Source organism: Phaenicophaeus curvirostris, chromosome 1 (genome assembly GCF_032191515.1).
Source record: "Phaenicophaeus curvirostris isolate KB17595 chromosome 1, BPBGC_Pcur_1.0, whole genome shotgun sequence".
In the NCBI taxonomy this organism is placed as follows: Eukaryota; Metazoa; Chordata; class Aves; order Cuculiformes; family Cuculidae; genus Phaenicophaeus; species Phaenicophaeus curvirostris.
This window is the reverse complement of record NC_091392.1, coordinates 926,742-938,899: the sequence shown is the minus strand read 5'-3', so window position 1 is coordinate 938,899 and position 12,158 is coordinate 926,742. Positions and strand designations below refer to the sequence as shown.

The window sequence follows — 12,158 nt, the reverse complement described above, 5'->3', positions numbered from 1 at the left end:
TGAGGCCATTCCCTCTCATCCTGTCCCCTGTCCCTTGGGAGAAGAGCCCAGCTCCCTCCTCTCCACAACCTCCTCTCAGGGAGTTGGAGAGAGCAATGAGGTCTCCCCTCAGCCTCCTCTTCTCCAGCCTAAACACCCCCAGGGCCCTCAGCTGTTCCTCATAAGGCCTGTAGATATGGCTGTGCACGTGCTGAGCTCGTGGGTGACGCTGGTTCCACAGAAGAAGCCAAGTCAGCTCAGGTCAGAGCGTGCATTGGGGTGAACACTGCGTCCTGGTAGAGGAGTTGGAAGATGACTGTCCTCCACCCTTCCTTCTTGGTTGGAACGAGCGTAGCATGGCTGGAGAGGGGCAAATGTCATAAGTTATGAAAGCATCTGAGAGTCATCCACTCTGAGAATGTTCCTCAGTGAGGAACGAATCACAGAACTGTAGGACAATTTGGGTGGGAAGGGACCTTAAAGATCATGCAGTTCCACCCCCTGCCTTTGGACATCTCCCACTGGAGCAGGTTGCTGAAAGCTGCATCCAACCTGGCCTTGAACACCTCTAGGGATGGGGCATCAATCATGTCTCTGGGCAACTTGGGCCAGGGCCTCCACACCCTCATCATGAAGGATTTCATAGAATAGTTTGGCTTGGAAGGGACCTTAAAGATCATCCAGTTTCAACCCCTCTGCCATGGGCAGGGACACTTCCCACTGGATCGGGTTGCTCCAAGCCCCATCCAACGTGGCCTTCAACGCCTCCAGGGATGGGGCAGCCCCAGCTTCCCTGGCCAACCTGAGCCAGGGTCTCACCACCCTCATGGTGAAGAAGTTCCTCCTTATGTCCAGTCTAAATCTGCCCCTCTCCAGTTTGTACCCCTTGCCCCTTGTCCTATCACTCCAAGCCTTCATAAAAAGTCCCTCCTCAGCTTTCTTGCAGTCCCTTCAGGTACTGGAAGGTCGCTCTAAGGTCTCCTTGCAGCCTCCTCTATTTCACAGTAGGAGAAAAGCAGAAGAAAGCGAAGTGTGGGTGTAAAAAGTTGCATCAGAATTATTAGCCATAAAATGCAGGTGTTTATTTTGTAATCTAGGAAGCGTGCATGGCATTAGAGATCAGGAGGAAATGTTTTCCTATGAAGGTGGGGAGGCCCTGGCCCAGGTTGCCCAGGGAAGCTGTGGCTGCCCCATCCCTGGAGATGTTCAAGGCCAGGTTGGATGGGGCTTGGATCACCCTGGTCCAGTGGGAGGTGTCCCTTCCCATGGCAGGGGGGTTGGAACTGGATGGGCTTTGAGGTCTCTTCTGACTCAAACCATTCCATGATCCCACATCTCCTTTAATCTTGAGTTTTTAATGTGAAGCTTGTGCATGAACTTCAAGTTAAACTTCAAAAGCTGGGTTTTATGAACTTTTTTGTCCTCTTGCTCCCCAAACCAGATGCATGATGGACAGCGATGATGAAGTTCGGGACAGAGCAACGTTCTACTTGAATGTGCTGCAGCAGAGACAGATCGCGCTGAACGCTGCTTATATTTTTAATGGTCAGTGATGGAAAAGTCTGAGGTGTTACCTTCACGTTCTGTATTCTGGGGGGGCTTTGTTGCTATAAGAATAGTTTTCTGGGACAGAACTTGGCTTGGAATAGCTAGAAAGGACAGAACTACTGCGTAAAATATCGAAGGATTATCTAGAGAACCGAGCAGGAGCGTGAGTTGGGCTTTCTTCATCGCCTTTTCCTTCGCTTGGGACAATTTTCTTAATCTTTGCTCTGTCCTTTCTATACAAAAGAAGGACGATGCATTTTGTTGCCGAGGTCTTTTATAACCAACATCCCGGTTATAAAAATGTTTTAAGGTCTGTGGTTGGAAGTCAAACAGAGTATTTAATATGTAAGATGACTCTAAGATGACTTTTCTGGACTGAACTGACTGGAGGACTCTCTAGAATGGCAAATCCTGTGTCGTTTTCAGAGCAGGGCTTTTATTCAGTCCATTATCTAAAAATACTTAGCGTGTTTTGTGTTTTCTGGGAAATTAAACTGCTTATACCACTTTTTTATGAGCCAAAGTCCAAACCGTATCTAGCTCTAAACTACATTCCTTGCAAGAGCTTTTCTCTGCAGCCTGAGCCAACAGGCTATGGAGAAGAGAAGACCTCTTGCAATCATCTTCCTTGTTTGTATCTCAAGAGGGAGGTAACTGAGACGCAGGTAAGTTTTTCAGACTGGAATCTTGTTGCTTTTGGTGCTGTGGGCAACCCAAAACCTGCTCTGTTCTTCTATGAACCTGAAGGCCTCTGAGTTCCTGCTACTAAAGGTGACATCGTCTACTTGTGCTTCTGCTTTGCAGGGTTGACCGTCTCCGTTCCTGGGATGGAGAAAGCCCTACATCAATACACCCTGGAGCCTTCCGACAAACCTTTTGACATGAAAACAGTTCCACTGGCTACGGCACCCATCTTTGAACAGAAACCAGGTAACGCTTGGGGCTTCGTTGACGTGGCTGGAGGCAAAGCTGGGAGTGTTCAGGTTGCCAAAATGATCCTTGATGGCTGGAAAATGATCCTTGATGTCTGAAATTGGCCAAGAAGGCCAATGGCACCTTGGCTTGGGTCAGAAATGGCGTGGCCAGCAGGAGCAGGGAGGTGATTCTCCCCCTGTACTTGGTGCTAGTCAGGCCCCAGCTCAAATCCTGGGGTCAGTGCTGGGCCCCTCCCCACCAGAAGGATGTTGAGGCTCTGGAGCGAGTGCAGAGAGAGCAACAAAGCTGGGGAAGGGGCTGGAGAAGAAGCCTGAGGGCCCTGGGGGTGTTTAGGCTGGAGAAGAGGAGGCTGAGGGGAGACCTCATCGCTCTCTCCAACTCCCTGAGAGGAGGTTGTGGAGAGGAGGGAGCTGGGCTCTTCTCCCAAGGGACAGGGGACAGGACGAGAGGGAATGGCCTCAAGCTCCACCAGGGGAGGCTCAGGCTGGACAGCAGGATGAAATATTTCCCGGAAAGGGTGATTGGTCCCTGTCGGAGGCTGCCCAGGGAGGGGGTTGAGTCCCCTTCCCTGGAGGGGTTTAAGGGCCGGGTGGCCGAGGTGCTGAGGGACATGGGTTAGTGACTGATGGGAATGGTTGGACTCGATGATCCCGTGGGTCTCTTCCAACCTGGTGATTCTGTGATTCTATGAAATGGGATGAGACCAGAGGTGGCTCAGCTGAGCACCACACCGGTTACGGGGTCGGTGGCTTTGCAGAAGCAATCCTGCCTCATCTTCCTGGATAAAAGAAGACGGCATCTCTACCCAAGAAATAGGGATTGGCAAGAATGTCATTATTCAGTCTGCTAATCTTGTTATCTGAGAGTAGTGTTAAGTCAATTTGAATTGATTCATTAGTTCACTGTCATCATGAAATAACAACATTCTAGAATCTTGGAATCATAGAATAGTTTGGGTTGGAAGGGACCTTGAAGATTATCCAGTTCCAACCCCCATGTGAAGGGCAGGGACACCTCTCACTAGATCAGGCTGCCCAAGGCCCCATCCAACCTGGCCTTGAACACCTCCAGGGATGGGGCAGCCACAACTTCCCTGGGAAACCTCTTCCAGGGCCTCCCCACCCTCATCATGAAGAAGTTCCTCCTTATGTCCCAGAACCACTGTTCTACAGCCCCTTCCCCAGGTCTGTTCCCTTCTCCAGACACGCTCCAGTCCCTCAAGGTCTTTCTTGGAGTGAGGGGCCCAAAACTGAGACCAGAATTCAAGGTGCGGCCTCACCAGTGCCAAGTCCAGGGGGACAATCCCTTCCCGACTCCTGGCCGCCCCATGGCTGATCCAACCCAGGTTGCCAGTGACCTTCTTGGCCAGCTGGGCCGCTGCTGGCTCATGTTCAGCTGCTCTAGACCAGCACCTCCAGGTCCTTTTCTGCCAGGCAGCTTTCCAGCTGCTCTTTCCCAAGCCCGGAGCTGCACGGGGCTGTTGTGGATCCAGGTTGCAGAACTGATTTGTAGCAGAATGTGTGAAACGCTAGAGACTAAGGAATTTTTAGTGGAGGCGCAAAGTCATTTAAAACTCCTGCATGATGTAGGTGACGGCACAATGTGTTTGCTTCTCTCTTCACAGAGATTGCCCTCGTTACCAACAAGCCTGAGAAAGTTGCTCCTTCACGCCAGGATATATTCCAAGGTATGGGACAACATCTGTGGGCTTGAAGTGTTGCGAGGGTCGCCACGGGTCAGAAAATCATAGAATCATTTGTGCTGGAAGGAACATTTAAAGATCACCCAGTTCCAACACCTCTTCCGTGGGCTGGGACATCTCCCACGGGATCAGGTTGCTCAAAGCCTCATCCAACCTGGCCTTGAGCACCTCCAGGGATGGGAGGTCTGACCTCCAGGTACCAACAAACGAGCCTGTCCCTGAGTGTCGTCTCCTTTCCGTGCAGAACAACTGGCAGCCATTCCAGAGTTTAAGAGCTTGGGCCCGTTATTCAAGTCTTCAGAACCAGTGCAGCTCACAGAAGCAGAAACAGAGTATTTTGTTCGTTGTATTAAGCACGTATTCACAAATCACATAGTTTTCCAGGTAAGTTACCTGCTTTTGCCAGGGTGCAATAGGAGTTGGCCCTTTGTGGTGCTGGGTGTGGCATAAACAGTGTTGTCACTGTGCCCTGGAGAGGACACCTTCTCTCTTAAGGGACTTGCAAGGTTGAGTGAAGAGGGTGGTTGCTGCTTGCCTCAAAAAAAAAAGGGTTATGGAATCATAGAATCATTTAGATTGGAAAAGACCTTAGAGATCATCAACTCCAACCATACATGTCTACTATTAAATTATGTCCCCAAGCACCTCATCTACCCACTTTTTAAACCCCTCCAGGGAAGGTGACTCAACCACCTCCCTGGGCAGCCTCGGACAGGGACCAATCACCCTTTCTGTGAGATATTTTTTCCTGATGTTCAGCCTGAACCTCCCCTGGTGGAGCTTGAGGCCGTTCCCTCTCGTCCTGTCCCCTGTCCCTTGGGAGAAGAGCCCAGCTCCCTCCTCTCCACAACCTCCTCTCAGGGAGTTGGAGAGAGCAATGAGGTCTCCCCTCAGCCTCCTCTTCTCCAGGCTAAACACCCCCAGGGCCCTCAGGCTTCTTCTCCAGCCCCTTCCCCAGCTCCGTTGCTCTTCTCCTGACGTGCTCCAACATCTCAAGGTCTTTCTTGTGGGGAGGGGCCCAGACCTGACCCCAGGATTCGAGGAGCGGTCTCCCCAGGGCCAAGGCCAGAGGGAGAAGAACCTCCCTGGCCCTGCTGGCCACGCCGGGTCTGATCCAAGCCAAGATGCCATTGGCCTTCTTGGCCCCCTGGGCCCCTGCTGGCTCCTGTTCAACCAGCCCCCCCAGGTCCTTCTCCTCCAGGCACTTTCCAGCGAGGCTTCTCCTAGTCTGGAGCTGCCTGGGGTTGTTGTGCCCCAAGTGCAGGGCTCAGCACTTGGCCTTGTTAAGCCTCATCCTATGGGCCTCACCCATCAATCCAGCCTGTTCAGATCCCTTTGGAGCCTCCCGACCCTCCAGCAGATCCAGCTTCCACCCAGCTTAGTGTCATCCGCAAACTTGCTAAGGGTGCGCTCGATCCCCTCATCCAAGTCGTTAATAAAGATCTAGAACAGGACTGTACCCCGCACTGAGCCCGTGATCCCGTCTGTTAAAGCGTTCTGGTCAAATTGGAGAGAAAAGCTGTTCAGTGGAAGCATCAGGCTAGATCAAAGATGCAAGGTGTCTCCTGTGGAGTAGCTAATTTGGGGCAAAATCATAGAACTGTAGAATAGTTTGGGTTGGAAGGGACCTTAAAGATCATCCAGTTCCACCTCCTGCCATGGGCAGGGACACCTCCCACTGGATCAGGCTGCCCAAGGCCTCATCCAACCTGGCCTTGAACACCTCCAGGGATGGGGCAGCCACAACTTCCCTGGGAAACCTGTTCCAGGGCCTCACCACCCTCATAATAAGAAATTCTTCCTTAAGTCCAGTCTAACTCTGCCCCTCTCCAGTTTATCCCCATTCCCCCTTGTCCTATCACCACAAGCCTTTGGGAACACTCCCTCCCCAGCTTTCCTGGAGCCCCTTCAGGTACTGGAAGGTCACTCTAAGTTCTCCTGGGAGCCTTCTCCAAGCTTAACAACCCCAACTCCCTCAGCCTGTCCTCCTGTCCCTGATTAGAAATGTTTCTTCTCTGTTGAAGAAGCCCTTTTTGGTTTCTTCTTCTGCAGTTTGATTGCACGAACACGTTAAACGATCAGCTCTTAGAGAGAGTCACCGTGCAGATGGAGCCGTCGGACGCCTACGATGTCATCTGCTGCGTCCCAGCATCCAGCCTGGCTTATAACCAGCCCGGCATGTGTTACACCCTCGTCCGGATCCCCCAGGATGATCCCACTGCAGGTACCCAGCGGGAGGGAGCCGTTCTGTGCCCCAAATCCCTCAAAATGAGTGTTTTGAAAGTAGATAACGAGGTTTTTAGGATCTGGGATTTAGCGAGCGCAGACGTGCGTTCTAGGACTCTTTCTTGTGTGTCACGCATCCTGGTTTTTATGTAGAACCTGTGTTTGTGCAAAGTAATTGCACCATTTTTAACTCATCAGTGGTATCGGATGATTAAAAATGGAGTTGAAAAGATTGGAGAGTGTGCAGGTCATGCAGAAAAAGACGTTTTGTGTCTTGAGTCAATGAAAAGAGCACATTTCAAAGCATGGATGTTTCTTGGGAGCAGTCAGGAAGATACAAGTAGGAGAAAGAAAAGATTGATAATAAATATCTGGCTGATATACGTTTTCCTCTCTTTAAAGAATTAGAATCGTAGAGTGGCTTGGGTTGGAAGGACCTCAAAGCTCATCCAAAGCCGTGGGCAGGGACACCTCCCACCAGACCAGGCTGCCCAAGGTCCCATCCAACCTGGCCTTGAACATCTCCAGAGATGGGGCAGCCACAGCTTCCCTGGGCAACCTGTTCCAGGGTCTCCAAACCCTCATGGGGAAGATTTTCTTCTTAATGTCTAATCTAAATCTTCCCCCTTCCAATTTGAAGCCATTCTCCCTCATCCCATCACTCCAGGCCCTTGGAAAAAGTCCCTCCCCAGCTTTCCTGGAGCCCCTTCAGGTACTGGAAGCTGCTCTAAGGTCTCTGTGGAGCCTTCTCCAGGCTGAACAACCCCAACTCTCTCAGCCTGTCCTCATAGTAGAGGTGCTCCAGCCCTCACATGATCTTTGTGGCCTCCTCTGGACCCGTTCCAACAGCTCCATCTCCTCCTTCTGCTGGGGATTCCAGCCCTGTGTACAAGACTCCTGGTGGGGTCTCATGAGAGCTGGCACTTGGGGTGCTGGTCAATGAGAAGCTCGACATGAGCCGCAACGTGCGCTCACAGCCCAGAAACCCCCCGTGTCCTGGGCTGCATCCAGAGAACGTGGCCAGCAGGGAGAGAGGGGATTGTCCCCTCTGCTCCTCTCTGGGGAGACCTCAGCTGGAGGATTGTGTCCACTTCTGGAATCTTCAACGTGAGAAGGAGATGGAGCTGTTGGAACGGGGCCAGAGGAGGCTACAAGGATTGTCAGAGGAGCTGAAGCACCTCTGCTCTGAGGACAAGCTGAGAGAGTTGGGGTTGTTCAGCCTGGAGAAGAGAAGGCTCCAGGGAGACCTTAGAGAGACCTTCCAGTACCTGAAAGGGCTCCAAGAAAGCTGGGGAGGGGCTGTTCACAAAGAGTTGTGGTGATAGGATGAGGGGCAATGGGGATAAACAGGAGAGGGGCAGAGTTAGACTGGACATGAGGAGGAATTTCTTCATGATGAGGGTGGAGAGGCCCTGGAAGAGGTTTCCCAGGGAAGCTGTGGCTGCCCCATTCCTGGAGGTGTTCAAGGCCAGGTTGGATGGGCCTTGGGCAGCATGATCCAGCGGGAGGTGTCCCTGCCCATGGCAGGGGGTGGGAACTGGATGATCTTTAAGGTCCCTTCCAACCCAAACTACCTTCCTGGGCATGACTAATCCACCTTCTTTCCAGTCCGTTTTTGGGAAGTGAGGCCTCAAGCGCAATAAGCAGCACCACTCATCTCCATGGGTTTTTTCTCTCCTCCCCAGTTGCCTGCACTTTCAGCTGCACGATGAAGTTCACCGTTCGAGACTGTGACCCGAACACGGGCGTGCCAGAAGACGACGGCTATGACGATGAGTATGTGGTGAGTCCAGGACTGTTAGGGCCTGTCTCTAATTCTGTGTAGGTGTGGTGGTTGGGTTGATGGTTTCCTTCTGGATCTGAAGGAAGAAGGAGAGAAAAGACGCCTTCCTGAAATGGCGTTTCCATAATACAGCAACTTGGAACTGTGGCGAGTGGCCAAAAAAGCCAAGGGCATCTTGGCTTGGATCAGACCCGGCGTGGCCAGCAGGGCCAGGGAGGTTCTTCTCCCTCTGGCCTCGGCCCTGGGGAGACCGCTCCTCGAATCCTGGGGTCAGCTCTGGGCCCCTCCCCACAAGAAGGATGTTGAGGCTCTGGAGCGAGTGCAGAGAAGAGCAACGAAGCTGGGGAAGGGGCTGGAGAAGAAGCCTGAGGGCCCTGGGGGTGTTTAGGCTGGAGAAGAGGAGGCTGAGGGGAGACCTCATTGCTCTCTCCAACTCCCTGAGAGGAGGTTGTGGAGAGGAGGGAGCTGGGCTCTTCTCCCAAGGGACAGGGGACAGGCCGAGAGGGAATGGCCTCAAACTCCACCAGGGGAGGCTCAGGCTGGACAGCAGGATGAAATATTTCATGGAAAGGGTCACTGGTCCCTGTCCGAGGCTGCCCAGGGAGGGGGTTGAGTCCCCTTCCCTGGAGGGGTTTAAGGGCCGGGTGGCCGAGGTGCTGAGGGACATGGGTTAGTGATTGATGGGGATGGTTGGACTCGATGATCCCGTGGGTCTTTTCCAACCTGGTGATTCTATGAATGACCACCATAAATACTGGTTTTCCTCTCTCCTTTTTAGATGCTATTATCACTTGTTTGTGAAATTAAAGCCAGACGTGCCAGAGTTGTCTGGACAAAGTGCTGTTTTCTCTCTTTTTCTTTCTTTTTTTTTTTTTTTTAAGATCAGGATCATTTCTGTAACTGGCAGCTGAAAATCTCCCTTGCTTTCCTCTCAGCTGGAAGATTTGGAGGTGACCGTGTCTGATCACATCCAGAAGGTTTTAAAGCCAAACTTCGCAGCTGCGTGGGAAGAAGTTGGGGATAACTTTGAGAAAGAAGAAACCTTTGCGCTCAGTTCAATTAAAACCCTTGACGGTGAGATGCTCTCTCATTTATTGGTGACCTACCTAGGAAATCTGCCATCCTGGAGATACAGTTAGCGTGGCAGGAGGAGAATTTGATGCCTTCCAATGTGACATCGTGACTTTATGTTGCAGTTTTGTGTTGGGATTACAGTGAGTGGCAACTTGGCAGCTCGAGGGGGTTTGTTGAAGGGAGGGGTGGGTGCATCTTTCGGCTTTAAAGCAAGAGAAGGGACATAGCAAGGTGGATGTGTTGAGCTACAACCAAGATAATCCAGAGAATAAAGACCAGCAGGGCAAGGGAAGGGGATTCTGCCCCTCTGCTCTTCTCTGGTGAGACCCCACCTGGAGTCCTGAGTCCTGGAATGCAGGGATAGGACGAGGAGGGGAATGATTTTAAGCTTAAAGAGAGGAGTTTGAGATGAGATCTTGGGAAGAAAGGTTTTCCGTGAGGGTGCGGAGGCCCTGGCACAGGTTGCCCAGAGAAATTGTGGTTGCCCCATCCCTGGGGGTGTTCAAGGCCAGGTTGGATGGGGCTTGGAGCAACCTGAGGTGTCCCTGCCCGTGGCAAGGGGGTTGGAACTGGATGAGCTTTGAGGTCCCTTCCGACTCAAACCGTTCGATGATTCTGGAACGAACGGAAATGGTTAAACCACATGGCTGCTTAGAGAACGTTCTTCAATTTCAAACTAGTTCTCACAGCAAGCTTGGCACCAACCCAGAGGTAATTTTCTCCTTCCATCTCTGACCGCAGAGGCTGTCAATAACATCATTAAGTTCCTGGGCATGCAGCCCTGCGAGAGATCAGATAAAGTGCCGGAGAACAAAAACTCTCACACGCTCTACTTAGCCGGTAAGTATTCGTGGAGTTGAACTCGATGCTTCCATATTGCTTCCAAGCCAAACCATTCTGTGATCCGGTGTCCTAAATGAAAGGAAAAGGGATTTTAGACTCTGCTCTTGTTTAGAGGGGTTCTCTCTAGGAGAAGCCGAAGCAAACTGAATGCAGCTGGAACCAATTCGGAGCCTGCTCTTGCTGCTGGGCTGGGCTTCATGTCTCTCAGAACGTAGGTATCCAACCTTTGAGAATCATAGAATCACTAGGTTGGAAAGGATCCACTGGATCATCGAGTCCAGCCATTCCCATCAATCCCTAAGCCATGGTAGTGAATTTTTGGAATGAAGAACGCAGACACCGAACTGAATTCCCGTGGTTATCTCAGATGGGCATCCCCTGGAGGTTCTCTGCGAAACTTCAGTAGTTAAAGCAAAACCACAATGCACACGGCACGTAGTGATCCGATAGAAAGGTTGGATCTCAGTTGATTTCAGGCCGGGAATTCGTAATTCCAGCTTTGTCCGTGTAGGGATGGAAATGGACTTGGAGGGATGAGGAAGTGGGCCTGGAGGTGGCTCATCCCACAGCCTGAATTGCCTCCAGGAGCACCGCTTCCAGGCTCTCGAGGAGCAGCGTAGGAGGGCTTTTCCTTCCTTCTGGAGGTATTTAAAGACAGGTAGACGAGGTGCTCAGGGACATGGTTTAGTGGCAGATAGGAACAGTTGGACACGATGATCCAAGAGGTCTTTTCCAACCTAGTTGATTCTATGATTCGTTGCAAGGGTGCTGAGCCCTTGGGCTCTGCCTTCACAGCAGGATTATAGTTTGTGTTGCCTTCTCAAACCAGAAATGAGCTCCAGCTGGAAACTTTCTGGTTTCTACCTATTTAAATCAGCACTAGCTGACTCTCTTTAATCCACAATCTTCAGTTTTGGCCTCGCGAGCTTAGTGGATTTGGTGCGTTTGGTGTATTTTAGTGATTTCCCCCCCATCTCTCCAACTGCCTGTAGCCTGAATCTGTCTCACATCCCCTAAGCTGTTGCTGTGGGGGTCGCTGAGCCTCTCTCGCAACAACTTCCCAAGCGTTTCTTCGTCTCTAGGTGTGTACAGAGGCGGCTGCGATGTCCTCGTCAGGTCCAGGCTCGCTCTAGCGGACGGCGTCACCATGCAGGTGACAGTTCGGAGCAAGGAAGAAACGCCTGGAGACGTCATCCTGGCTTCCGTAGGCTGAGCCTTCCAGCGCTTCGACTGCGGTGGAAACCTTCGCAAGCACCGGTTGGTTATTTCCTGGGTAGCGAGAGCCTCTCTGTCCTTCTGCATGTAGTTTTTACTCGATTTGGTAACTGTTTTCTATGCTGTTACAGTAGGGGCTGGTCCTGAGCCTCGTCCGTGTCCCTTCCCTCGTTATCACACCTTCTCATCTAACTTATTGCATCTCGCGGTAAAGCAGGGAAGAGAAAGGATACAGCTGGGGAGGAAAATGGAATCAAGCTTTCGTCAAAACGGATTTTTATTAACAGAAAATAAACACTCGTCCAGGTGGTTGGAGTTCTTCTGAATTGCTGTTAATAAAATAGAAATTTCTTCTTCTAATCTTGACTGCTTCGCTACAGAAAAAGGAGCCCCTAAGGGCTGTTTGCTCAGCAGAAGCCACTTACTCCTCCAAGGATGCTATTAAATTTCAAACGGCAGCAGCTAAAAACCACACGCAACCGGTAATTTTACAGTTTCTTGAGGATTGTCTCTGTGCCACACAGAAAAATCGATGTCCAGGGAGATAAAAATCAAGGTACCTTCACTGGTATATTCCACTCTCTGAGCCGTAGGTCGAACAACACAGTTCAGCCTTTTCCTGGGCTCAAAGATGTGAAATATCCTGTATCAAAAGCAGGGAAGAGGGGGGGAAAAAGAGAGACCTTGTGGTGATTTTCTTGTGAGGCAAGTCCTGTGCTTTCTCTGCTGATGAACCGGAGTTTCTTTAGTTGTCAGGTGGTGTTTTTATCGTTGTCAGGTCCGGCTGAGGAAGGAAGGAAGGAGGTTTAGAGCTTGCCTTTTGGGTAGCTGGCTAGGAAAAAGAGATTTCTG

General features: G+C 51.3%; 1 protein-coding gene across 2 annotated transcripts in view; it reads left to right on the top strand.

Annotated features, from left to right (window-relative positions):
- The window catches only part of COPG2 (COPI coat complex subunit gamma 2), a 32,704-nt gene extending 21,038 nt beyond the window's left edge, over positions 1-11,666 (top strand). The window contains exons 16-25 of one of the 2 annotated variants that reach the window (XM_069861437.1): positions 1,421-1,524; positions 2,332-2,457; positions 4,088-4,150; positions 4,410-4,549; positions 6,218-6,389; positions 8,077-8,174; positions 9,110-9,248; positions 9,990-10,088; positions 11,174-11,348; positions 11,438-11,666. In XM_069861437.1, coding sequence (XP_069717538.1) covers positions 1,421-1,524; positions 2,332-2,457; positions 4,088-4,150; positions 4,410-4,549; positions 6,218-6,389; positions 8,077-8,174; positions 9,110-9,248; positions 9,990-10,088; positions 11,174-11,304 — 1,072 coding nt within the window. In that variant the 3' untranslated portion in view covers positions 11,305-11,348; positions 11,438-11,666. Of the gene's footprint in view, positions 1-1,420; positions 1,525-2,331; positions 2,458-4,087; positions 4,151-4,409; positions 4,550-6,217; positions 6,390-8,076; positions 8,175-9,109; positions 9,249-9,989; positions 10,089-11,173 lie in introns of both variants that reach the window. The other variant, XM_069861347.1, reaches the window with a different exon arrangement.
- Positions 11,667-12,158: the final 492 nt, after the last annotated feature.